This window comes from Mucor velutinosus (assembly GCF_035048745.1).
Source record: "Mucor velutinosus strain NIH1002 chromosome Unknown tig00001562, whole genome shotgun sequence".
Classification (NCBI taxonomy): domain Eukaryota; kingdom Fungi; phylum Mucoromycota; class Mucoromycetes; order Mucorales; family Mucoraceae; genus Mucor; species Mucor velutinosus.
In genome coordinates this window covers 1-27,956 of record NW_027041920.1, presented here as the reverse complement: position 1 = coordinate 27,956, position 27,956 = coordinate 1, and the positions used below count along the sequence as shown (strand labels likewise).

General features: G+C 44.9%; 8 protein-coding genes across 8 annotated transcripts; all 8 read right to left on the bottom strand.

Moving 5' to 3' along the window:
- Positions 1–344: 344 nt before the first annotated feature.
- Positions 345–5,575, bottom strand: DRS2_4 (aminophospholipid translocase; the record flags this gene model as incomplete). Its single annotated transcript, XM_064827845.1, has 2 exons — positions 345–4,000; positions 4,060–5,575. 2 exons carry the CDS (start codon positions 5,573–5,575, stop codon positions 345–347), a joined length of 5,172 nt encoding a protein of 1,723 aa, XP_064678348.1.
- Positions 5,576–5,892: 317 nt separating this feature from the next.
- Positions 5,893–9,975, bottom strand: ATC70_008597 (uncharacterized protein; the record flags this gene model as incomplete). The annotated part of the gene is made up of 1 exon (XM_064827844.1): positions 5,893–9,975. The coding sequence occupies one exon, from the start codon at positions 9,973–9,975 to the stop codon at positions 5,893–5,895; it is 4,083 nt and encodes a 1,360-aa protein (XP_064678347.1).
- Positions 9,972–11,546, bottom strand: NOC2_2 (Nucleolar Complex 2 protein; the record flags this gene model as incomplete). Its single annotated transcript, XM_064827843.1, has 2 exons — positions 9,972–10,109; positions 10,179–11,546. 2 exons carry the CDS (start codon positions 11,544–11,546, stop codon positions 9,972–9,974), a joined length of 1,506 nt encoding a protein of 501 aa, XP_064678346.1.
- A 309-nt stretch (positions 11,547–11,855) lies between these two features.
- Positions 11,856–15,884, bottom strand: NIC96_2 (nuclear pore complex subunit; the record flags this gene model as incomplete). The annotated part of the gene is made up of 1 exon (XM_064827842.1): positions 11,856–15,884. The coding sequence occupies one exon, from the start codon at positions 15,882–15,884 to the stop codon at positions 11,856–11,858; it is 4,029 nt and encodes a 1,342-aa protein (XP_064678345.1).
- A 50-nt stretch (positions 15,885–15,934) lies between these two features.
- Positions 15,935–17,509, bottom strand: ATC70_008594 (uncharacterized protein; the record flags this gene model as incomplete). Its single annotated transcript, XM_064827841.1, has 1 exon — positions 15,935–17,509. The coding sequence occupies one exon, from the start codon at positions 17,507–17,509 to the stop codon at positions 15,935–15,937; it is 1,575 nt and encodes a 524-aa protein (XP_064678344.1).
- A 317-nt stretch (positions 17,510–17,826) lies between these two features.
- ATC70_008593 (uncharacterized protein) lies at positions 17,827–21,855 on the bottom strand (the record flags this gene model as incomplete). The annotated part of the gene is made up of 1 exon (XM_064827840.1): positions 17,827–21,855. One exon carries the CDS (start codon positions 21,853–21,855, stop codon positions 17,827–17,829), a length of 4,029 nt encoding a protein of 1,342 aa, XP_064678343.1.
- Positions 21,856–21,905: 50 nt separating this feature from the next.
- On the bottom strand, positions 21,906–23,480 carry ATC70_008592 (uncharacterized protein; the record flags this gene model as incomplete). Its single annotated transcript, XM_064827839.1, has 1 exon — positions 21,906–23,480. One exon carries the CDS (start codon positions 23,478–23,480, stop codon positions 21,906–21,908), a length of 1,575 nt encoding a protein of 524 aa, XP_064678342.1.
- A 316-nt stretch (positions 23,481–23,796) lies between these two features.
- ATC70_008591 (uncharacterized protein) lies at positions 23,797–27,886 on the bottom strand (the record flags this gene model as incomplete). Its single annotated transcript, XM_064827838.1, has 3 exons — positions 23,797–27,158; positions 27,228–27,534; positions 27,602–27,886. The coding sequence occupies 3 exons, from the start codon at positions 27,884–27,886 to the stop codon at positions 23,797–23,799; spliced, it is 3,954 nt and encodes a 1,317-aa protein (XP_064678341.1).
- Positions 27,887–27,956: the final 70 nt, after the last annotated feature.

The following is a 27,956-nucleotide window of genomic DNA, read 5'->3' as shown; positions in this document are numbered from 1 at the left end:
AAGTGTACTATGGTCTTGACGGACCATGTGATAGCAGCAAAGCTATCCAAGGCTCCTCGTCTATGACGCATCGCCAATTGATACTTCCAAAGTGTACTGTAAGCAGCACCAAGAGCAATCAGAACATCCTCATCGATCACCAACAAATCCGAACCACTACAAAAGGTAGTCAGCGCCACCAAATAGAAGAAGCAGAGGGGAGTAGCTCTTGAAGTGACAACAAAAGACTACATCCTGCCAGAAAAATGACTTGACAATGGCAACCCACCACGAAATGGTAAAGGTCCTCTGTAGCAAAACCACAAGAGCACAAGCAGGAGACAGAAACTTTTGTAGGCATAATCTTATGACACCACGAAGCGGTGCGGGACACGGTCATGTAGCAATCGCCACCAAGGTGTGAAAGCCTTTGCAGGCATTTCCAGGGACCAGAAAAGACGCCACAAAGCAGGAGACAGCAACAAATGGGCAGGCAACTTCAAGGGAGGACCCATACGAGAGGTAATGGTACCCTTTGCAGGGTGCCAATACCTTCGCAAAGCACCAAGAGAGAGACGAGCAACCGGAGCAGCAGAACGAGACGAGTTGGAGACAGTCCAATGTGTACAATCTGGCATCCAAGAGGTAGCACCATCAGAACGGGGCATAGCAAAATAGTCTGCTTGAGACAAGACTATCTTACTATCCATGACAGGCGGGAATACCAGAGAGACAGGACCACGATCACGGTTCAAGGCAAGAAAAACAGGGCGCAAAACACGAGATGACCAAGCAAGATGAGAGGTGACACCATCAACTATACCTAGATCAGGTTGCCAGAAAGAGACATCCGACACCAAGAAACGAGGATCAAGAGATGATGGATCACGAGGAGGACGAACAGAAGGCACAGTACTGAGTACAGAACACAAGGGAAGATCAAGAAACCACCTAGCAGACCAACCAGAGGAAGGAACTAACTTTGGCAATCTCAACAGAAGCTTTCCAAGATGTGTTAGAGCAGGCACAGAAGACACACGAGACTGGTAAAGACCAGGAAAACAAAACCACGGCAAGATGGACTTATGACCAGTGTAAACTTGAAAAGCGTACACCAACCAAGAGGAGACAAAATCACTGGGAGAGGGTGGACGCAACAAACGTTGCAAATAGACAAGATGCAAAGCTAAGCTTTGATCTGCTATATCCACGAGACCAACACCACCAAACTTGCGGGGGAGACACAAAGTAGACCAAGCAACACCAGGGCGAAAGGACACCAGATACTCACGGACCACCGTAGTGAGAGACTTCAACCACGACGCAGTAGTAGCACCACCAGGAACAACACGCAACAAATGATATACCTTTGACAACAGTAACGAGTTAGCCACTAGTCCTGCTCCCCTAATGGAGAGATTCCTTTGTTTCATCAAGTTACTGTGTCGCTGGACCTTCACCAAGACACCATCAAGATAGTCTTGAAGTTGACTTTCAGTATGATACAAGGGATAACCCAAGTAACGTACTGCACCACGAGAGTGAGCGTCATGCCACTGGAGACCAGTAGAATCAGCCAAAGCAACCCAAGCAGAGTGTGACACACCAGACAACGACACCAACACTGTCTTGCTGATATTGACTTTCGCATTAGATGCTCGGCCATACAGATCAAGAACAGACAACAACACAGACCACTCTTCTGGCGAAGACAAAAACACCTCAAGATCATCCGCATAGCTTAGAATCTTGACAGGAGGAGGAGCAACAGAGCCACTGACAAAGTCCAAAGTCCAATTCCGGGAACCAGTACCATGATCCACACGAACTTCAACCGGTGAAGGCTTCCATTTACGTGGGATATTAACAGGAGACAGAGTAACACCAGAAAGACCAGGACAAGCAAGGAGAGAACGAAGCAAAGGCTCAAATGCCAGATTGAATAGCAATGGAGACAGAGGATCACCTTGACGAAGACCTCGCAATTGAGGTACAGGAGCACCAAGCCAACCATTGATAGACACTGAAATCTTGGTTCCAAAGAACAAAGAAGACAGACAAGACACCAACTCACCAGGAAAACCAAACCGGAGCAACACACGACAAAGATATTCAGGATGAACCCGATCATACGCCTTCTCTTGATCCAACAAAACAGCCACTTGAGGTAAATCAGGAGCAACAACACGCAAGTGAGACATCAACAACTGATTTAACCAGCCATTGTCAGAGATCAGACGATGAGGGAGAAAACCAGTTTGATAAGGGTTGATTAACTTTGGCAACACTTTGTTCATACGATTAGCAATGAGCTTTGTAAATAACTTGGCATCACTGTTAATTAAGGACAAAGGTCTCCAGTTAACCAACAACTGAGGGTCACCCTTCTTGAACAATAAGACCATACGAGTTTGTTGCCACGAAGGAGGAAACACACCAGAAAAAGCTGCACCCAACACATCCACAAGCAAGTCAAGAAAATCAGTAGAAACACCAGCAAGATATTGATACAATTCAAAAGGCAAACCGTCAAGACCAGGACTTTTAGACTTGGGAGCATGAGTGAGCAGAGACAACAAAACATCGCGAGTTGGAAGTTCCATTAGCATATCACCATCCAAAGATGATAGACGTACATCAGTTGGAACATTCCCCAGGAGAGTATCGATAGCTTCAGCATCGACAGCATCAGGGGTATATAGCCTTTGGTAAAAACCTTGTGCCTCCCTGTTGATAGCTGCTGCTTCCACCAAGATATCCCCAGTAGTAGAGCACTTTAAGGATTGAATTGTCTGTTGAGACTCTCGCACCTTGATCGAACGATAGAAATACTTGTTGCTACGTTCTCCCTGTTCTAACCAACGAGTGGCAGAGCGAAGCATATTCTGACTAGTCTCTTTCTGTATCTGATCCTCAATCAAAACTTCTAGTTGCCTGACCTGCTGTTCAGCATCACCTGAAGCAGTAGACACTCTATCAGTTTGACCAATAGCATTCCTAGTCTCAACACCCGATACAGACGTCGACAGAGCCCTAATACGTTCCAGTTGAAGCGTAAAAACTTTGTTCTTGAATCGTGCTTTCATGCTTCTAGTGTACTTTTGTGCACAGCACTTTAGTAACAACTTGAAGGATTCCCATCTAGCCACCGTGCTTTCAGAGTCACCACTACTACCTTGACTAGTATTGACACCCTTAGACCCACCACCAACAGCACCAGAGAAGAACAATGACACCGTGGCATTCAACAACGCAACAAATTCCTTATCATCAAGCAGAGTTGGATTGAACCGCCAACTACCAGGACCAATACTAGCTGTCGCAGGTAACATTTCAACAGTCAAAAGAGAGTGATCCGTCCACCTACTAGGCATATATAGTAACTGACTATTAGTCAAACGAGGAGCAAGAGAAGAGTGACCAAAGATGTAATCAATACAAGTATTGCTCTTTGGAAACGTGGCTAAACCATCCGGATGACAATTGACAAAGTGAGTACGCAACCAGTGAACAAAAGGAGCGACATCGGCTTGACGAGAAGTAGACAAAGAGTGCAAGTGAATGTTGAAATCACCCATAACCATCCAAGGTGTGTTGAACACATCAGACCAAACAGAAAGAGAGAGAAAATCAGAGATAAATGAAGGACGGTCAGAAGACTGCGCTGGACCATAGATGTTGGCCACTTTGCACAAAACATTGCTTGAGGCATCTACGACAGATGCAACAAGACAACGTTCATCCAACAATACCTCCGTATCCACCAGGGAAAACCGAGAATTAAGACATATAATAGCACAGTGTTTAGACACAACGAGAGAACAATTAGGAAAAGCAAAAGAAAAGGAACGGACTTGAGATTCAGTAAGAGTAGATTGAGAGCGGAAATGAGATACCTCTTGCAAGCAAAGGATATCCAGATGGAGAGAGGAGGAGCGAAGATAAGATGAAAACTCTTTGAAATTTGTAGGATTAGACTGCATGAACAAGCTACGCGTGTTCAAGGAGCCAATCTTGATGCCTAATTTTGTACTCATTGAGCCCTACGGGCGTCTTGCTTAGTCTTGAGAGGCAATTTACCATTGTTCTTGCTATTCTTGACAACACCAGAAACACCACCAGAAACACCACCGGAAGCAACACCAGAAGCAACACCAGACTTGTTATCCTTAGCACCAGTACCAGAAGAAACACCACCAGAGTTACCCAGCTTGCTACCACTGTTTACACCAGCACCAGTAGTACCTTTCAGGTTTGCATTGAACTCCATTCTTTTGCGCTGAGCAAGATCCTTCAACTTGGTCAAATTCAACATCTCCTCAGGCGAGTCAATGTTCATATTCACAGCCACCTCAGCAGACGCATACTTGGAGTAGGCAGAACCACGCACGGTATCCAGCTTCTTGGGAGCTCCAGCAAGCACAATCTTGTCGTCCTCCATGTCCTCATCCTCATTCATACTTACCTGGTGGTTATCTTCACTCAGAAGATCCAAATCCTCGTTACCAGTGGACTCATCATTTTCAGATTCGTCAACACTTTCACCCTGAAGAGATTCATCCTCGACTACACGATAGTCGAGTTCTTCTTCTTCTACCTTCTCCACCTCCTTACCTAGGCCTAATTTTTCCTTCTCAATATACTCCATCAATTCCACAGTGTTCTTACGAGCCAGAGTGACATCCTCAGAATCCTCAGAATGATGGTGAACTTTGTGCTTCTTGGTGAAATTTGCAGACTGAACCTCCTTTTCAGGGCTAAAACGCAACATGTGCCCTTGCTTATTGCACCTAAAGCAACGACGTCTAGCCAATTCAGGACATTTGGCGCGAACATGACCGCTGTGTTGACAGAAATGACAAACAGGTGGAGCACCTTGGTAAGTCGCTGGCACAAAACAGTCAAATTCGCTCAGATAGAGCATTCTATCTAGGGGCTTGGCCTCCTGCCACTCATCCCCTACCTGAAATCCAACAGAAGTATCCAAAATCACCGAAAGTTTACCCTCAAAGTAACCACGGTGAGTAAACTTCTTCACTTGCAGTACCTTACCAAAGTACGACAAGGACTCCATAAGATCCGACAAAAAAGTGGTCTTGTCCACCATACGCATAAGTGTAAACCGCACATGCTTGACATCCCCAAATTCAGCACTTTCCTTGGAGGTAGACGCTTTGTACACTACACCTTGTACTGTCACCCCTTCACGCATAGCCACTTGTGCATGCTCCACCTGAGCAAACCTGGCTTCAATCAGCAGAGAACCATCAGCACGAGAATCATACAAACTAAGAGGTCGAAATTCCACGTCAGGTGAGATTTGGTCTTGAATCATTTTGTAAGCGGCAACACGATCAGGAAACAAAGTTTTCTGAAACGTGAACAGAACAGAACCAGAAGAAAGGGATTGCTGAATAATCGCCATAGCCTTGCTTGCCAAAATTTGACCCTTCAGGTCATCATCTTCATAGAGAACAGTACCCACCAGTGGTACATCAGTTGGATTGTCCAATCGTCGCTTGTTGGGTTGGAGAAATCGACCCACCTTTTGACGTGAAGCTCTTTGAGCCCAAGTAAATTCAGATTGGGAAGACATGGAGTGTAACAGACGTAGAGTGTAACTTGTAATCTAGAGTGTAACTAAGTCGCGTTGTTGAAAAAGTAGTGAAAAAGATGAATTCGACGAAAAATTGTTGAATCAATCTGAAATCAAGATATGTTGTAGAGCTGAAATGGATGTATCTAAATATACTTGGATGCAAGATGGATGTATCCTAGTTGTCGAGATATCGTTGTTCAAAGATGGCGTAATCGAAAACTTTTTAAAAAGTGATGAATACGCGAAAGAGCTTCTGAATACGCTTTTTTTTTTTTTGTATTAAAGTGTATCTTTATTAGCTTTAAATTTATAATCTATACAGTAATTACAGGCAAGGCCAAGGTGCCAGCTTGAACACTTGCCAAAGAAAGAGAAGAAAAGAGTGTACTATGGTCTTGACGGACCATGTTGATAGCAGCAGAAGCTATCCAAGGCTCCTCGTCTATGACGCATCGCCAATGATACTTCCAAAGTGTACTGTAAGCAGCACCAAGAGCAATCAGAACATCCTCATCGATCACCAACAAATCCGAACCACTACAAAAGGTAGTCAGCGCCAACCAAATAGAAGAAGCAGAGGGGAGTAGCTCTTGAAGTGACAACAAAGAGACTACATCCTGCCAGAAAAATGACTTGACATGGCAACCCACCACGAAATGGTAAAGGTCCTCTGTAGCAAAACCACAAAGAGCACAAGCAGGAGACAGAACTTTTGTAGGCATAATCTTATGACACCACGAGCGGTGCGGGACACGGTCATGTAGCAATCGCCACCAAGGTGTGAAAGCCTTTGCAGGCATTTCCAGGGACCAGAAAAGACGCCACAAAGCAGGAGACAGCAACAAATGGGCAGGCAACTTCAAGGGAGGACCCATACGAGAGGTAATGGTACCCTTTGCAGGGTGCCAATACCTTCGCAAAGCACCAAGAGAGAGACGAGCAACCGGAGCAGCAGAACGAGACGAGTTGGAGACAGTCCAATGTGTACAATCTGGCATCCAAGAGGTAGCACCATCAGAACGGGGCATAGCAAAATAGTCTGCTTGAGACAAGACTATCTTACTATCCATGACAGGCGGGAATACCAGAGAGACAGGACCACGATCACGGTTCAAGGCAAGAAAAACAGGGCGCAAAACACGAGATGACCAAGCAAGATGAGAGGTGACACCATCAACTATACCTAGATCAGGTTGCCAGAAAGAGACATCCGACACCAAGAAACGAGGATCAAGAGATGATGGATCACGAGGAGGACGAACAGAAGGCACAGTACTGAGTACAGAACACAAGGGAAGATCAAGAAACCACCTAGCAGACCAACCAGAGGAAGGAACTAACTTTGGCAATCTCAACAGAAGCTTTCCAAGATGTGTTAGAGCAGGCACAGAAGACACACGAGACTGGTAAAGACCAGGAAAACAAAACCACGGCAAGATGGACTTATGACCAGTGTAAACTTGAAAAGCGTACACCAACCAAGAGGAGACAAAATCACTGGGAGAGGGTGGACGCAACAAACGTTGCAAATAGACAAGATGCAAAGCTAAGCTTTGATCTGCTATATCCACGAGACCAACACCACCAAACTTGCGGGGGAGACACAAAGTAGACCAAGCAACACCAGGGCGAAAGGACACCAGATACTCACGGACCACCGTAGTGAGAGACTTCAACCACGACGCAGTAGTAGCACCACCAGGAACAACACGCAACAAATGATATACCTTTGACAACAGTAACGAGTTAGCCACTAGTCCTGCTCCCCTAATGGAGAGATTCCTTTGTTTCATCAAGTTACTGTGTCGCTGGACCTTCACCAAGACACCATCAAGATAGTCTTGAAGTTGACTTTCAGTATGATACAAGGGATAACCCAAGTAACGTACTGCACCACGAGAGTGAGCGTCATGCCACTGGAGACCAGTAGAATCAGCCAAAGCAACCCAAGCAGAGTGTGACACACCAGACAACGACACCAACACTGTCTTGCTGATATTGACTTTCGCATTAGATGCTCGGCCATACAGATCAAGAACAGACAACAACACAGACCACTCTTCTGGCGAAGACAAAAACACCTCAAGATCATCCGCATAGCTTAGAATCTTGACAGGAGGAGGAGCAACAGAGCCACTGACAAAGTCCAAAGTCCAATTCCGGGAACCAGTACCATGATCCACACGAACTTCAACCGGTGAAGGCTTCCATTTACGTGGGATATTAACAGGAGACAGAGTAACACCAGAAAGACCAGGACAAGCAAGGAGAGAACGAAGCAAAGGCTCAAATGCCAGATTGAATAGCAATGGAGACAGAGGATCACCTTGACGAAGACCTCGCAATTGAGGTACAGGAGCACCAAGCCAACCATTGATAGACACTGAAATCTTGGTTCCAAAGAACAAAGAAGACAGACAAGACACCAACTCACCAGGAAAACCAAACCGGAGCAACACACGACAAAGATATTCAGGATGAACCCGATCATACGCCTTCTCTTGATCCAACAAAACAGCCACTTGAGGTAAATCAGGAGCAACAACACGCAAGTGAGACATCAACAACTGATTTAACCAGCCATTGTCAGAGATCAGACGATGAGGGAGAAAACCAGTTTGATAAGGGTTGATTAACTTTGGCAACACTTTGTTCATACGATTAGCAATGAGCTTTGTAAATAACTTGGCATCACTGTTAATTAAGGACAAAGGTCTCCAGTTAACCAACAACTGAGGGTCACCCTTCTTGAACAATAAGACCATACGAGTTTGTTGCCACGAAGGAGGAAACACACCAGAAAAAGCTGCACCCAACACATCCACAAGCAAGTCAAGAAAATCAGTAGAAACACCAGCAAGATATTGATACAATTCAAAAGGCAAACCGTCAAGACCAGGACTTTTAGACTTGGGAGCATGAGTGAGCAGAGACAACAAAACATCGCGAGTTGGAAGTTCCATTAGCATATCACCATCCAAAGATGATAGACGTACATCAGTTGGAACATTCCCCAGGAGAGTATCGATAGCTTCAGCATCGACAGCATCAGGGGTATATAGCCTTTGGTAAAAACCTTGTGCCTCCCTGTTGATAGCTGCTGCTTCCACCAAGATATCCCCAGTAGTAGAGCACTTTAAGGATTGAATTGTCTGTTGAGACTCTCGCACCTTGATCGAACGATAGAAATACTTGTTGCTACGTTCTCCCTGTTCTAACCAACGAGTGGCAGAGCGAAGCATATTCTGACTAGTCTCTTTCTGTATCTGATCCTCAATCAAAACTTCTAGTTGCCTGACCTGCTGTTCAGCATCACCTGAAGCAGTAGACACTCTATCAGTTTGACCAATAGCATTCCTAGTCTCAACACCCGATACAGACGTCGACAGAGCCCTAATACGTTCCAGTTGAAGCGTAAAAACTTTGTTCTTGAATCGTGCTTTCATGCTTCTAGTGTACTTTTGTGCACAGCACTTTAGTAACAACTTGAAGGATTCCCATCTAGCCACCGTGCTTTCAGAGTCACCACTACTACCTTGACTAGTATTGACACCCTTAGACCCACCACCAACAGCACCAGAGAAGAACAATGACACCGTGGCATTCAACAACGCAACAAATTCCTTATCATCAAGCAGAGTTGGATTGAACCGCCAACTACCAGGACCAATACTAGCTGTCGCAGGTAACATTTCAACAGTCAAAAGAGAGTGATCCGTCCACCTACTAGGCATATATAGTAACTGACTATTAGTCAAACGAGGAGCAAGAGAAGAGTGACCAAAGATGTAATCAATACAAGTATTGCTCTTTGGAAACGTGGCTAAACCATCCGGATGACAATTGACAAAGTGAGTACGCAACCAGTGAACAAAAGGAGCGACATCGGCTTGACGAGAAGTAGACAAAGAGTGCAAGTGAATGTTGAAATCACCCATAACCATCCAAGGTGTGTTGAACACATCAGACCAAACAGAAAGAGAGAGAAAATCAGAGATAAATGAAGGACGGTCAGAAGACTGCGCTGGACCATAGACGTTGGCCACTTTGCACAAAACATTGCTTGAGGCATCTACGACAGATGCAACAAGACAACGTTCATCCAACAATACCTCCGTATCCACCAAAGAATAACGAGAATTGAGACATATAATAGCACAGTGCTTGGACACAACGAGAGAACAATTAGGAAAAGCAAAAGAAAAGGAACGGACTTGAGATTCAGTGAGAGTAGATTGAGAGCGGAAATGAGATACCTCTTGCAAGCAAAGGATATCCAGATGGAGAGAGGAGGAGCGAAGATAAGATGAAAACTCTTTGAAATTTGTAGGATTAGACTGCATGAACAAGCTACGCGTGTTCAAGGAGCCAATCTTGATGCCTAATTTTGTACTCATTGAGCCCTACGGGCGTCTTGCTTAGTCTTGAGAGGCAAATTACCATTGTTCTTGCTATTCTTGACAACACCAGAAACACCACCAGAAACACCACCAGAAACACCACCGGAAGCAACACCAGAAGCAACACCAGACTTGTTATCCTTAGCACCAGTACCAGAAGAAACACCACCAGAGTTACCCAGCTTGCTACCACTGTTTACACCAGCACCAGTAGTACCTTTCAGGTTTGCATTGAACTCCATTCTTTTGCGCTGAGCAAGATCCTTCAACTTGGTCAAATTCAACATCTCCTCAGGCGAGTCAATGTTCATATTCACAGCCACCTCAGCAGACGCATACTTGGAGTAGGCAGAACCACGCACGGTATCCAGCTTCTTGGGAGCTCCAGCAAGCACAATCTTGTCGTCCTCCATGTCCTCATCATCATTCATACTTACCTGGTGGTTATCTTCACTCAGAAGATCCAAATCCTCGTTACCAGTGGACTCATCATTTTCAGATTCGTCAACACTTTCACCCTGAAGAGATTCATCCTCGACTACACGATAATCGAGTTCTTCTTCTTCTACCTTCTCCACCTCCTTACCTACGCCTAATTTTTCCTTCTCAATATATTCCATCAATTCCACAGTGTTCTTACGAGCCAGAGTGACATCCTCAGAATCCTCAGAATGATGGTGAACTTTGTGCTTCTTGGTGAAATTTGCAGACTGAACCTCCTTTTCAGGGCAAAAACGCAACATGTGCCCTTGCTTATTGCACCTAAAGCAACGACGTCTAGCCAATTCAGGACATTTGGCGCGAACATGACCGCTGTGTTGACAGAAATGACAAACAGGTGGAGCACCTTGATAAGTCGCTGGCACAAAACAATCAAATTCGCTCAGATAGAGCATTCTATCTAGGGGCTTGGCCTCCTGCCACTCATCCCCTACCTGAAATCCAACAGAAGTATCCAAAATCACCGAAAGTTTACCCTCAAAGTAACCACGGTGAGTAAACTTCTTCACTTGCAGTACCTTACCAAAGTACGACAAGGACTCCATAAGATCCGACAAAAAAGTGGTCTTGTCCACCATACGCATAAGTGTAAACCGCACATGCTTGACATCCCCAAATTCAGCACTTTCCTTGGAGGTAGACGCTTTGTACACTACACCTTGTACTGTCACCCCTTCACGCATAGCCACTTGTGCATGCTCCACCTGAGCAAACCTGGCTTCAATCAGCAGAGAACCATCAGCACGAGAATCATACAAACTAAGAGGTCGAAATTCCACGTCAGGTGAGATTTGATCTTGAATCACTTTGTAAGCGGCAACACGATCAGGAAACAAAGTTTTCTGAAACGTGAACAGAACAGAACCAGAAGAAAGGGATTGCTGAATAATCGCCATAGCCTTGCTTGCCAAAATTTGACCCTTCAGGTCATCATCTTCATAGAGAACAGTACCCACCAGTGGTACATCAGTTGGATTGTCCAATCGTCGCTTGTTGGGCTGGAGAAATCGACCCACCTTTTGACGTGAAGCTCTTTGAGCCCAAGTCAATTCAGATTGGGAAGACATGGAGTGTAACAGACGTAGAGTGTAACTTGTAATCTAGAGTGTAACTAAGTCGCGTTGTTGAAAAAGTAGTGAAAAAGATGAATTCGACGAAAAATTGTTGAATCAATCTGAAATCAAGATATGTTGTAGAGCTGAAATGGATGTATCTAAATATACTTGGATGCAAGATGGATGTATCCTAGTTGTCGAGATATCGTTGTTCAAAGATGGCGTAATCGAAAACTTTTTAAAAAGTGATGAATACGAAAGCTTGATACGCTTTTTTTTTTTTGTATTAAAGTGTATCTTTATTAGCTTTAAATTTATAATCTATACAGTAATTACAGGCAAGGCCAAGGTGCCAGCTTGAACACTTGCCAAAGAAAGAGAAGAAAAGAGTGTACTATGGTCTTGACGGACCATGTTGATAGCAGCAGAAGCTATCCAAGGCTCCTCGTCTATGACGCATCGCCAATGATACTTCCAAAGTGTACTGTAAGCAGCACCAAGAGCAATCAGAACATCCTCATCGATCACCAACAAATCCGAACCACTACAAAAGGTAGTCAGCGCCAACCAAATAGAAGAAGCAGAGGGGAGTAGCTCTTGAAGTGACAACAAAGAGACTACATCCTGCCAGAAAAATGACTTGACATGGCAACCCACCACGAAATGGTAAAGGTCCTCTGTAGCAAAACCACAAAGAGCACAAGCAGGAGACAGAACTTTTGTAGGCATAATCTTATGACACCACGAGCGGTGCGGGACACGGTCATGTAGCAATCGCCACCAAGGTGTGAAAGCCTTTGCAGGCATTTCCAGGGACCAGAAAAGACGCCACAAAGCAGGAGACAGCAACAAATGGGCAGGCAACTTCAAGGGAGGACCCATACGAGAGGTAATGGTACCCTTTGCAGGGTGCCAATACCTTCGCAAAGCACCAAGAGAGAGACGAGCAACCGGAGCAGCAGAACGAGACGAGTTGGAGACAGTCCAATGTGTACAATCTGGCATCCAAGAGGTAGCACCATCAGAACGGGGCATAGCAAAATAGTCTGCTTGAGACAAGACTATCTTACTATCCATGACAGGCGGGAATACCAGAGAGACAGGACCACGATCACGGTTCAAGGCAAGAAAAACAGGGCGCAAAACACGAGATGACCAAGCAAGATGAGAGGTGACACCATCAACTATACCTAGATCAGGTTGCCAGAAAGAGACATCCGACACCAAGAAACGAGGATCAAGAGATGATGGATCACGAGGAGGACGAACAGAAGGCACAGTACTGAGTACAGAACACAAGGGAAGATCAAGAAACCACCTAGCAGACCAACCAGAGGAAGGAACTAGCTTTGGCAATCTCAACAGAAGCTTTCCAAGATGTGTTAGAGCAGGCACAGAAGACACACGAGACTGGTAAAGACCAGGAAAACAAAACCACGGCAAGATGGACTTATGACCAGTGTAAACTTGAAAAGCGTACACCAACCAAGAGGAGACAAAATCACTGGGAGAGGGTGGACGCAACAAACGTTGCAAATAGACAAGATGCAAAGCTAAGCTTTGATCTGCTATATCCACGAGACCAACACCACCAAACTTGCGGGGGAGACACAAAGTAGACCAAGCAACACCAGGGCGAAAGGACATCAGATACTCACGGACCACCGTAGTGAGAGACTTCAACCACGACGCAGTAGTAGCACCACCAGGAACAACACGCAACAAATGATATACCTTTGACAACAGTAACGAGTTAGCCACTAGTCCTGCTCCCCTAATGGAGAGATTCCTTTGTTTCAACAAGTTACTGTGTCGCTGGACCTTCACCAAGACACCATCAAGATAGTCTTGAAGTTGACTTTCAGTATGATACAAGGGATAACCCAAGTAACGTACTGCACCACGAGAGTGAGCGTCATGCCACTGGAGACCAGTAGAATCAGCCAAAGCAACCCAAGCAGAGTGTGACACACCAGACAACGACACCAACACTGTCTTGCTGATATTGACTTTCGCATTAGATGCTCGGCCATACAGATCAAGAACAGACAACAGCACAGACCACTCTTCTGGCGAAGACAAAAACACCTCAAGATCATCCGCATAGCTCAGAATCTTGACAGGAGGAGGAGCAACAGAGCCACTGACAAAGTCCAAAGTCCAATTCCGGGAACCAGTACCATGATCCACACGAACTTCAACCGGTGAAGGCTTCCATTTACGTGGGATATCAACAGGAGACAGAGTAACACCAGAAAGACCAGGACAAGCAAGGAGAGAACGAAGCAAAGGCTCAAATGCCAGATTGAATAGCAATGGAGACAGAGGATCACCTTGACGAAGACCTCGCAATTGAGGTACAGGAGCACCAAGCCAACCATTGATAGACACTGAAATCTTGGTTCCAAAGAACAAAGAAGACAGACAAGACACCAACTCACCAGGAAAACCAAACCGGAGCAACACACGACAAAGATATTCAGGATGAACCCGATCATACGCCTTCTCTTGATCCAACAAAACAGCAACTTGAGGTAAATCAGGAGCAACAACACGCAAGTGAGACATCAACAACTGATTTAACCAGCCATTGTCAGAGATCAGACGATGAGGGAGAAAACCAGTTTGATAAGGGTTGATTAACTTTGGCAACACTTTGTTCATACGATTAGCAATGAGCTTTGTAAATAACTTGGCATCACTGTTAATTAAGGACAAAGGTCTCCAGTTAACCAACAACTGAGGGTCACCCTTCTTGAACAATAAGACCATACGAGTTTGTTGCCACGAAGGAGGAAACACACCAGAAAAAGCTGCACCCAACACATCCACAAGCAAGTCAAGAAAATCAGTTGAAACACCAGCAAGATATTGATACAATTCAAAAGGCAAACCGTCAAGACCAGGACTTTTAGACTTGGGAGCATGAGTGAGCAGAGACAACAAAACATCGCGAGTTGGAAGTTCCATTAGCATATCACCATCCAAAGATGATAGACGTACATCAGTTGGAACATTCCCCAGGAGAGTATCGATAGCTTCAGCATCGACAGCATCAGGGGTATATAGCCTTTGGTAAAAACCTTGTGCCTCCCTGTTGATAGCTGCTGCTTCCACCAAGATATCCCCAGTAGTAGAGCACTTTAAGGATTGAATTGTCTGTTGAGACTCTCGCACCTTGATCGAACGATAGAAATACTTGTTGCTACGTTCTCCCTGTTCTAACCAACGAGTGGCAGAGCGAAGCATATTCTGACTAGTCTCTTTCTGTATCTGATCCTCAATCAAAACTTCTAGTTGCCTGACCTGCTGTTCAGCATCACCTGAAGCAGTAGACACTCTATCAGTTTGACCAATAGCATTCCTAGTCTCAACACCCGATACAGACGTCGACAGAGCCCTAATACGTTCCAGTTGAAGCGTAAAAACTTTGTTCTTGAATCGTGCTTTCATGCTTCTAGTGTACTTTTGTGCACAGCACTTTAGTAACAACTTGAAGGATTCCCATCTAGCCACCGTGCTTTCAGAGTCACCACTACTACCTTGACTAGTATTGACACCCTTAGACCCACCACCAACAGCACCAGAGAAGAACAATGACACCGTGGCATTCAACAACGCAACAAATTCCTTATCATCAAGCAGAGTTGGATTGAACCGCCAACTACCAGGACCAATACTAGCTGTCGCAGGTAACATTTCAACAGTCAAAAGAGAGTGATCCGTCCACCTACTAGGCATATATAGTAACTGACTATTAGTCAAACGAGGAGCAAGAGAAGAGTGACCAAAGATGTAATCAATACAAGTATTGCTCTTTGGAAACGTGGCTAAACCATCCGGATGACAATTGACAAAGTGAGTACGCAACCAGTGAACAAAAGGAGCGACATCGGCTTGACGAGAAGTAGACAAAGAGTGCAAGTGAATGTTGAAATCACCCATAACCATCCAAGGTGTGTTGAACACATCAGACCAAACAGAAAGAGAGAGAAAATCAGAGATAAATGAAGGACGGTCAGAAGACTGCGCTGGACCATAGACGTTGGCCACTTTGCACAAAACATTGCTTGAGGCATCTACGACAGATGCAACAAGACAACGTTCATCCAACAATACCTCCGTATCCACCAAAGAATAACGAGAATTGAGACATATAATAGCACAGTGCTTGGACACAACGAGAGAACAATTAGGAAAAGCAAAAGAAAAGGAACGGACTTGAGATTCAGTGAGAGTAGATTGAGAGCGGAAATGAGATACCTCTTGCAAGCAAAGGATATCCAGATGGAGAGAGGAGGAGCGAAGATAAGATGAAAACTCTTTGAAATTTGTAGGATTAGACTGCATGAACAAGCTACGCGTGTTCAAGGAGCCAATCTTGATGCCTAATTTTGTACTCATTGAGCCCTACGGGCGTCTTGCTTAGTCTTGAGAGGCGCACGGCCATTAGTCTTGCTATTCTTGACAACACCAGAAACACCACCAGAAACACCACCAGAAACACCACCGGAAGCAACACCAGAAGCAACACCAGACTTGTTACCCTTAGCACCAGTACCAGAAGAAACACCACCAGAGTTATCCTGCTTGTTATCACCTTTTACACCAGCACCAGTAGTACCTTTCAGGTTTGCATTGAACTCCATTCTTTTGCGCTGAGCAAGATCCTTCAACTTGGTCAAATTCAACATCTCCTCAGGCGAGTCAATGTTCATATTCACAGCCACCTCAGCAGACGCATACTTGGAGTAGGCAGAACCACGCACGGTATCCAGCTTCTTGGGAGCTCCAGCAAGCACAATCTTGTCGTCCTCCATGTCCTCATCATCATTCATACTTACCTGGTGGTTATCTTCACTCAGAAGATCCAAATCCTCGTTACCAGTGGACTCATCATTTTCAGATTCGTCAACACTTTCACCCTGAAGAGATTCATCCTCGACTACACGATAATCGAGTTCTTCTTCTTCTACCTTCTCCACCTCCTTACCTACGCCTAATTTTTCCTTCTCAATATATTCCATCAATTCCACAGTGTTCTTACGAGCCAGAGTGACATCCTCAGAATCCTCAGAATGATGGTGAACTTTGTGCTTCTTGGTGAAATTTGCAGACTGAACCTCCTTTTCAGGGCAAAAACGCAACATGTGCCCTTGCTTATTGCACCTAAAGCAACGACGTCTAGCCAATTCAGGACATTTGGCGCGAACATGACCGCTGTGTTGACAGAAATGACAAACAGGTGGAGCACCTTGATAAGTCGCTGGCACAAAACAATCAAATTCGCTCAGATAGAGCATTCTATCTAGGGGCTTGGCCTCCTGCCACTCATCCCCTACCTGAAATCCAACAGAAGTATCCAAAATCACCGAAAGTTTACCCTCAAAGTAACCACGGTGAGTAAACTTCTTCACTTGCAGTACCTTACCAAAGTACGACAAGGACTCCATAAGATCCGACAAAAAAGTGGTCTTGTCCACCATACGCATAAGTGTAAACCGCACATGCTTGACATCCCCAAATTCAGCACTTTCCTTGGAGGTAGACGCTTTGTACACTACACCTTGTACTGTCACCCCTTCACGCATAGCCACTTGTGCATGCTCCACCTGAGCAAACCTGGCTTCAATCAGCAGAGAACCATCAGCACGAGAATCATACAAACTAAGAGGTCGAAATTCCACGTCAGGTGAGATTTGATCTTGAATCACTTTGTAAGCGGCAACACGATCAGGAAACAAAGTTTTCTGAAACGTGAACAGAACAGAACCAGAAGAAAGGGATTGCTGAATAATCGCCATAGCCTTGCTTGCCAAAATTTGACCCTTCAGGTCATCATCTTCATAGAGAACAGTACCCACCAGTGGTACATCAGTTGGATTGTCCAATCGTCGCTTGTTGGGCTGGAGAAATCGACCCACCTTTTGACGTGAAGCTCTTTGAGCCCAAGTCAATTCAGATTGGGAAGACATGGAGTGTAACAGACGTAGAGTGTAACTTGTAATCTAGAGTGTAACTAAGTCGCGTTGTTGAAAAAGTAGTGAAAAAGATGAATTCGACGAAAAATTGTTGAATCAATCTGAAATCAAGATATGTTGTAGAGCTGAAATGGATGTATCTAAATATACTTGGATGCAAGATGGATGTATCCTAGTTGTCGAGATATCGTTGTTCAAAGATGGCGTAATCGAAAACTTTTTAAAAAGTGATGAATACGCGAAAGAGCTTCTGAATACGCTTTTTTTTTTTTTGTATTAAAGTGTATCTTTATTAGCTTTAAATTTATAATCTATACAGTAATTACAGGCAAGGCCAAGGTGCCAGCTTGAACACTTGCCAAAGAAAGAGAAGAAAAGAGTGTACTATGGTCTTGACGGACCATGTTGATAGCAGCAGAAGCTATCCAAGGCTCCTCGTCTATGACGCATCGCCAATGATACTTCCAAAGTGTACTGTAAGCAGCACCAAGAGCAATCAGAACATCCTCATCGATCACCAACAAATCCGAACCACTACAAAAGGTAGTCAGCGCCAACCAAATAGAAGAAGCAGAGGGGAGTAGCTCTTGAAGTGACAACAAAGAGACTACATCCTGCCAGAAAAATGACTTGACATGGCAACCCACCACGAAATGGTAAAGGTCTTCTGTAGCAAAACCACAAAGAGCACAAGCAGGAGACAGAACTTTTGTAGGCATAATCTTATGACACCACGAGCGGTGCGGGACACGGTCATGTAGCAATCGCCACCAAGGTGTGAAAGCCTTTGCAGGCATTTCCAGGGACCAGAAAAGACGCCACAAAGCAGGAGACAGCAACAAATGGGCAGGCAACTTCAAGGGAGGACCCATACGAGAGGTAATGGTACCCTTTGCAGGGTGCCAATACCTTCGCAAAGCACCAAGAGAGAGACGAGCAACCGGAGCAGCAGAACGAGACGAGTTGGAGACAGTCCAATGTGTACAATCTGGCATCCAAGAGGTAGCACCATCAGAACGGGGCATAGCAAAATAGTCTGCTTGAGACAAGACTATCTTACTATCCATGACAGGCGGGAATACCAGAGAGACAGGACCACGATCACGGTTCAAGGCAAGAAAAACAGGGCGCAAAACACGAGATGACCAAGCAAGATGAGAGGTGACACCATCAACTATACCTAGATCAGGTTGCCAGAAAGAGACATCCGACACCAAGAAACGAGGATCAAGAGATGATGGATCACGAGGAGGACGAACAGAAGGCACAGTACTGAGTACAGAACACAAGGGAAGATCAAGAAACCACCTAGCAGACCAACCAGAGGAAGGAACTAGCTTTGGCAATCTCAACAGAAGCTTTCCAAGATGTGTTAGAGCAGGCACAGAAGACACACGAGACTGGTAAAGACCAGGAAAACAAAACCACGGCAAGATGGACTTATGACCAGTGTAAACTTGAAAAGCGTACACCAACCAAGAGGAGACAAAATCACTGGGAGAGGGTGGACGCAACAAACGTTGCAAATAGACAAGATGCAAAGCTAAGCTTTGATCTGCTATATCCACGAGACCAACACCACCAAACTTGCGGGGGAGACACAAAGTAGACCAAGCAACACCAGGGCGAAAGGACATCAGATACTCACGGACCACCGTAGTGAGAGACTTCAACCACGACGCAGTAGTAGCACCACCAGGAACAACACGCAACAAATGATATACCTTTGACAACAGTAACGAGTTAGCCACTAGTCCTGCTCCCCTAATGGAGAGATTCCTTTGTTTCAACAAGTTACTGTGTCGCTGGACCTTCACCAAGACACCATCAAGATAGTCTTGAAGTTGACTTTCAGTATGATACAAGGGATAACCCAAGTAACGTACTGCACCACGAGAGTGAGCGTCATGCCACTGGAGACCAGTAGAATCAGCCAAAGCAACCCAAGCAGAGTGTGACACACCAGACAACGACACCAACACTGTCTTGCTGATATTGACTTTCGCATTAGATGCTCGGCCATACAGATCAAGAACAGACAACAGCACAGACCACTCTTCTGGCGAAGACAAAAACACCTCAAGATCATCCGCATAGCTCAGAATCTTGACAGGAGGAGGAGCAACAGAGCCACTAACAAAGTCCAAAGTCCAATTCCGGGCACCAGTACCATGATCCACACGAACTTCGACCGGTAAAGGCTTCCATTTACGTGGGATATCAACAGGAGACAGAGTAACACCAGAAAGACCAGGACAAGCAAGGAGAGAACGAAGCAAAGGCTCAAATGCCAGATTGAATAGCAATGGAGAGAGAGGATCACCTTGACGAAGACCTCGCAATTGAGGTACAGGAGCACCAAGCCAACCATTGATAGACACTGAAATCTTGGTTCCAAAGAACAAAGAAGACAGACAAGACACCAACTCACCAGGAAAACCAAACCGGAGCAACACACGACAAAGATATTCAGGATGAACCCGATCATACGCCTTCTCTTGATCCAACAAAACAGCAACTTGAGGTAAATCAGGAGCAACAACACGCAAGTGAGACATCAACAACTGATTTAACCAGCCATTGTCAGAGATCAGACGATGAGGGAGAAAACCAGTTTGATAAGGGTTGATTAACTTTGGCAACACTTTGTTCATACGATTAGCAATGAGCTTTGTAAATAACTTGGCATCACTGTTAATTAAGGACAAAGGTCTCCAGTTAACCAACAACTGAGGGTCACCCTTCTTGAACAATAAGACCATACGAGTTTGTTGCCACGAAGGAGGAAACACACCAGAAAAAGCTGCACCCAACACATCCACAAGCAAGTCAAGAAAATCAGTTGAAACACCAGCAAGATATTGATACAATTCAAAAGGCAAACCGTCAAGACCAGGACTTTTAGACTTGGGAGCATGAGTGAGCAAAGACAACAAAACATCGCGAGTTGGAAGTTCCATTAGCATATCACCATCCAAGGATGATAGACGTACATCAGTTGGAACATTCCCCAGGAGAGTATCGATAGCTTCAGCATCGACAGCATCAGGGGTATATAGCCTTTGGTAAAAACCTTGTGCCTCCCTGTTGATAGCTGCTGCTTCCACCAAGATATCTCCAGTAGTAGAGCACTTTAAGGATTGAATTGTCTGTTGAGACTCTCGCACCTTGATCGAACGATAGAAATACTTGTTGCTACGTTCTCCCTGTTCTAACCAACGAGTGGCAGAGCGAAGCATATTCTGACTAGTCTCTTTCTGTATCTGATTCTCAATCAAAACTTCTAGTTGCCTGACCTGCTGCTCAGCATCACCTGTAGCAGTAGACACTCTGTCAGTTTGATCAATAGCATTCCTAGTCTCAACACCTGATACAGACGTTGACAGAGCCCTAATACGTTCCAGTTGAAGCGTAAAAACTTTGTTCTTGAATCGTGCTTTCATGCTTCTAGTGTACTTTTGTGCACAGCACTTTAGTAACAACTTGAAGGATTCCCATCTAGCCACCGTGCTTTCAGAGTCACCACTGCCACCTTGACTAGTATTGACACCCTTAGACCCACCACCAACAGCACCAGAGAAGAACAATGACACCGTGGCATTCAACAACGCAACAAATTCCTTATCATCAAGCAGAGTTGGATTGAACCGCCAACTACCAGGACCAATACTAGCTGTCGCAGGCAACATTTCAACAGTCAAAAGAGAGTGATCCGTCCACCTACTAGGCATATATAGTAACTGACTATTAGTCAAACGAGGAGCAAGAGAAGAGTGACCAAAGATGTAATCAATACAAGTATTGCTCTTTGGAAACGTAGCTAAACCATCCGGATGACAATTGACAAAGTGAGTACGCAACCAGTGAACAAAAGGAGCGACATCGGCTTGACGAGAAGTAGACAAAGAATGCAAGTGAATGTTGAAATCACCCATAACCATCCAAGGTGTGTTGAACACATCAGACCAAACAGAAAGAGAGAGAAAATCAGAGATAAATGAAGGACGGTCAAAAGACTGCGCGGGACCATAAATATTGGCCACTTTGCACAAAACATTGCTTGAGGCATCTACGACAGATGCAACAAGACAACGTTCATCCAACAATACCTCCGTATCCACCAAAGAATAACGAGAATTGAGACATATAATAGCACAGTGCTTGGACACAACGAGAGAACAATTAGGAAAAGCAAAAGAAAAGGAACGGACTTGAGATTCAGTGAGAGTAGATTGAGAGCGGAAATGAGATACCTCTTGCAAGCAAAGGATATCCAGATGGAGAGAGGAGGAGCGAAGATAAGATGAAAACTCTTTGAAATTTGTAGGATTAGACTGCATGAACAAGCTACGCGTGTTCAAGGAGCCAATCTTGATGCCTAATTTTGTACTCATTGAGCCCTACGGGCGTCTTGCTTAGTCTTGAGAGGCGCACGGCCATTAGTCTTGCTATTCTTGACAACACCAGAAACACCACCAGAAACACCACCAGAAACACCACCGGAAGCAACACCAGAAGCAACACCAGACTTGTTACCCTTAGCACCAGTACCAGAAGAAACACCACCAGAGTTATCCTGCTTGTTATCACCTTTTACACCAGCACCAGTAGTACCTTTCAGGTTTGCATTGAACTCCATTCTTTTGCGCTGAGCAAGATCCTTCAACTTGGTCAAATTCAACATCTCCTCAGGCGAGTCAATGTTCATATTCACAGCCACCTCAGCAGACGCATACTTGGAGTAGGCAGAACCACGCACGGTATCCAGCTTCTTGGGAGCTCCAGCAAGCACAATCTTGTCGTCCTCCATGTCCTCATCATCATTCATACTTACCTGGTGGTTATCTTCACTCAGAAGATCCAAATCCTCGTTACCAGTGGACTCATCATTTTCAGATTCGTCAACACTTTCACCCTGAAGAGATTCATCCTCGACTACACGATAATCGAGTTCTTCTTCTTCTACCTTCTCCACCTCCTTACCTACGCCTAATTTTTCCTTCTCAATATATTCCATCAATTCCACAGTGTTCTTACGAGCCAGAGTGACATCCTCAGAATCCTCAGAATGATGGTGAACTTTGTGCTTCTTGGTGAAATTTGCAGACTGAACCTCCTTTTCAGGGCAAAAACGCAACATGTGCCCTTGCTTATTGCACCTAAAGCAACGACGTCTAGCCAATTCAGGACATTTGGCGCGAACATGACCGCTGTGTTGACAGAAATGACAAACAGGTGGAGCACCTTGATAAGTCGCTGGCACAAAACAATCAAATTCGCTCAGATAGAGCATTCTATCTAGGGGCTTGGCCTCCTGCCACTCATCCCCTACCTGAAATCCAACAGAAGTATCCAAAATCACCGAAAGTTTACCCTCAAAGTAACCACGGTGAGTAAACTTCTTCACTTGCAGTACCTTACCAAAGTACGACAAGGACTCCATAAGATCCGACAAAAAAGTGGTCTTGTCCACCATACGCATAAGTGTAAACCGCACATGCTTGACATCCCCAAATTCAGCACTTTCCTTGGAGGTAGACGCTTTGTACACTACACCTTGTACAGTCACCCCTTCACGCATAGCCACTTGTGCATGCTCCACCTGAGCAAACCTGGCTTCAATCAGCAGAGAACCATCAGCACGAGAATCATACAAACTAAGAGGTCGAAATTCCACGTCAGGTGAGATTTGATCTTGAATCACTTTGTAAGCGGCAACACGATCAGGAAACAAAGTTTTCTGAAACGTGAACAGAACAGAACCAGAAGAAAGGGATTGCTGAATAATCGCCATAGCCTTGCTTGCCAAAATTTGACCCTTCAGGTCATCATCTTCATAGAGAACAATACCCACCAGTGGTACATCAGTTGGATTGTCCAATCGTCGCTTGTTGGGTTGGAGAAATCGACCCACCTTTTGACGTGAAGCTCTTTGAGCCCAAGTCAATTCAGATTGGGAAGACATGGAGTGTAACAGACGTAGAGTGTAACTTGTAATCTAGAGTGTAACTAAGTCGCGTTGTTGAAAAAGTAGTGAAAAAGATGAATTCGACGAAAAATTGTTGAATCGATCTGAAATCAAGATATGTTGTAGAGCTGAAATGGATGTATCTAAATATACTTGGATGCAAGATGGATGTATCCTAGTTGTCGAGATATCGTTGTTCAAAGATGGCGTAATCGAAAACTTTTTAAAAAGTGATGAATACGCGAAAGAGCTTCTGAATACGCTTTTTTTTTTTTGTATTAAAGTGTATCTTTATTAGCTTTAAATTTATAATCTATACAGTAATTACAGGCAAGGCCAAGGTGCCAGCTTGAACACTTGCCAAAGAAAGAGAAGAAAAGAGTGTACTATGGTCTTGACGGACCATGTTGATAGCAGCAGAAGCTATCCAAGGCTCCTCGTCTATGACGCATCGCCAATGATACTTCCAAAGTGTACTGTAAGCAGCACCAAGAGCAATCAGAACATCCTCATCGATCACCAACAAATCCGAACCACTACAAAAGGTAGTCAGCGCCAACCAAATAGAAGAAGCAGAGGGGAGTAGCTCTTGAAGTGACAACAAAGAGACTACATCCTGCCAGAAAAATGACTTGACATGGCAACCCACCACGAAATGGTAAAGGTCCTCTGTAGCAAAACCACAAAGAGCACAAGCAGGAGACAGAACTTTTGTAGGCATAATCTTATGACACCACGAGCGGTGCGGGACACGGTCATGTAGCAATCGCCACCAAGGTGTGAAAGCCTTTGCAGGCATTTCCAGGGACCAGAAAAGACGCCACAAAGCAGGAGACAGCAACAAATGGGCAGGCAACTTCAAGGGAGGACCCATACGAGAGGTAATGGTACCCTTTGCAGGGTGCCAATACCTTCGCAAAGCACCAAGAGAGAGACGAGCAACCGGAGCAGCAGAACGAGACGAGTTGGAGACAGTCCAATGTGTACAATCTGGCATCCAAGAGGTAGCACCATCAGAACGGGGCATAGCAAAATAGTCTGCTTGAGACAAGACTATCTTACTATCCATGACAGGCGGGAATACCAGAGAGACAGGACCACGATCACGGTTCAAGGCAAGAAAAACAGGGCGCAAAACACGAGATGACCAAGCAAGATGAGAGGTGACACCATCAACTATACCTAGATCAGGTTGCCAGAAAGAGACATCCGACACCAAGAAACGAGGATCAAGAGATGATGGATCACGAGGAGGACGAACAGAAGGCACAGTACTGAGTACAGAACACAAGGGAAGATCAAGAAACCACCTAGCAGACCAACCAGAGGAAGGAACTAACTTTGGCAATCTCAACAGAAGCTTTCCAAGATGTGTTAGAGCAGGCACAGAAGACACACGAGACTGGTAAAGACCAGGAAAACAAAACCACGGCAAGATGGACTTATGACCAGTGTAAACTTGAAAAGCGTACACCAACCAAGAGGAGACAAAATCACTGGGAGAGGGTGGACGCAACAAACGTTGCAAATAGACAAGATGCAAAGCTAAGCTTTGATCTGCTATATCCACGAGACCAACACCACCAAACTTGCGGGGGAGACACAAAGTAGACCAAGCAACACCAGGGCGAAAGGACACCAGATACTCACGGACCACCGTAGTGAGAGACTTCAACCACGACGCAGTAGTAGCACCACCAGGAACAACACGCAACAAATGATATACCTTTGACAACAGTAACGAGTTAGCCACTAGTCCTGCTCCCCTAATGGAGAGATTCCTTTGTTTCATCAAGTTACTGTGTCGCTGGACCTTCACCAAGACACCATCAAGATAGTCTTGAAGTTGACTTTCAGTATGATACAAGGGATAACCCAAGTAACGTACTGCACCACGAGAGTGAGCGTCATGCCACTGGAGACCAGTAGAATCAGCCAAAGCAACCCAAGCAGAGTGTGACACACCAGACAACGACACCAACACTGTCTTGCTGATATTGACTTTCGCATTAGATGCTCGGCCATACAGATCAAGAACAGACAACAACACAGACCACTCTTCTGGCGAAGACAAAAACACCTCAAGATCATCCGCATAGCTTAGAATCTTGACAGGAGGAGGAGCAACAGAGCCACTGACAAAGTCCAAAGTCCAATTCCGGGAACCAGTACCATGATCCACACGAACTTCAACCGGTGAAGGCTTCCATTTACGTGGGATATTAACAGGAGACAGAGTAACACCAGAAAGACCAGGACAAGCAAGGAGAGAACGAAGCAAAGGCTCAAATGCCAGATTGAATAGCAATGGAGACAGAGGATCACCTTGACGAAGACCTCGCAATTGAGGTACAGGAGCACCAAGCCAACCATTGATAGACACTGAAATCTTGGTTCCAAAGAACAAAGAAGACAGACAAGACACCAACTCACCAGGAAAACCAAACCGGAGCAACACACGACAAAGATATTCAGGATGAACCCGATCATACGCCTTCTCTTGATCCAACAAAACAGCCACTTGAGGTAAATCAGGAGCAACAACACGCAAGTGAGACATCAACAACTGATTTAACCAGCCATTGTCAGAGATCAGACGATGAGGGAGAAAACCAGTTTGATAAGGGTTGATTAACTTTGGCAACACTTTGTTCATACGATTAGCAATGAGCTTTGTAAATAACTTGGCATCACTGTTAATTAAGGACAAAGGTCTCCAGTTAACCAACAACTGAGGGTCACCCTTCTTGAACAATAAGACCATACGAGTTTGTTGCCACGAAGGAGGAAACACACCAGAAAAAGCTGCACCCAACACATCCACAAGCAAGTCAAGAAAATCAGTAGAAACACCAGCAAGATATTGATACAATTCAAAAGGCAAACCGTCAAGACCAGGACTTTTAGACTTGGGAGCATGAGTGAGCAGAGACAACAAAACATCGCGAGTTGGAAGTTCCATTAGCATATCACCATCCAAAGATGATAGACGTACATCAGTTGGAACATTCCCCAGGAGAGTATCGATAGCTTCAGCATCGACAGCATCAGGGGTATATAGCCTTTGGTAAAAACCTTGTGCCTCCCTGTTGATAGCTGCTGCTTCCACCAAGATATCCCCAGTAGTAGAGCACTTTAAGGATTGAATTGTCTGTTGAGACTCTCGCACCTTGATCGAACGATAGAAATACTTGTTGCTACGTTCTCCCTGTTCTAACCAACGAGTGGCAGAGCGAAGCATATTCTGACTAGTCTCTTTCTGTATCTGATCCTCAATCAAAACTTCTAGTTGCCTGACCTGCTGTTCAGCATCACCTGAAGCAGTAGACACTCTATCAGTTTGACCAATAGCATTCCTAGTCTCAACACCCGATACAGACGTCGACAGAGCCCTAATACGTTCCAGTTGAAGCGTAAAAACTTTGTTCTTGAATCGTGCTTTCATGCTTCTAGTGTACTTTTGTGCACAGCACTTTAGTAACAACTTGAAGGATTCCCATCTAGCCACCGTGCTTTCAGAGTCACCACTACTACCTTGACTAGTATTGACACCCTTAGACCCACCACCAACAGCACCAGAGAAGAACAATGACACCGTGGCATTCAACAACGCAACAAATTCCTTATCATCAAGCAGAGTTGGATTGAACCGCCAACTACCAGGACCAATACTAGCTGTCGCAGGTCAACATTTCAACAGTCAAAAGAGAGTGATCCGTCCACCTACTAGGCATATATAGTAACTGACTATTAGTCCAAAACGAGGAGCAAGAGAAGAGTGACCAAAGATGTAATCAATACAAGTATTGCTCTTTGGAAACGTAGCTAAACCATCCGGATGACAATTGACAAAGTGAGTACGCAACCAGTGAACAAAAGGAGCGACATCGGCTTGACGAGAAGTAGACAAAGAATGCAAGTGAATGTTGAAATCACCCATAACCATCCAAGGTGTGTTGAACACATCAGAACCAAACAGAAAGAGAGAGAAAATCAGAGATAAATGAAGGACGGTCAAAAGACTGCCGCTGGGACCATGAGACGTTGGCCACTTTGCACAAAACATTGCTTGAGGCATCTACGACAGATGCAACAAGACAACGTTCATCCAACAATACCTCCGTATCCACCAAAGAATAACGAGAATTGAGACATATAATAGCACAGTGCTTGGACACAACAAGAGAACAATTAGGAAAAGCAAAAGAAAAGGAACGGACTTGAGATTCAGTGAGAGTAGATTGAGAGCGGAAATGAGATACCTCTTGCAAGCAAAGGATATCCAGATGGAGAGAGGAGGAGCGAAGATAAGATGAAAACTCTTTGAAATTTGTAGGATTAGACTGCATGAACAAGCTACGCGTGTTCAAGGAGCCAATCTTGATGCCTAATTTTGTACTCATTGAGCCCTACGGGCGTCTTGCTTAGTCTTGAGAGCGCACGGCCATTAGTCTTGCTATTCTTGACACCAAC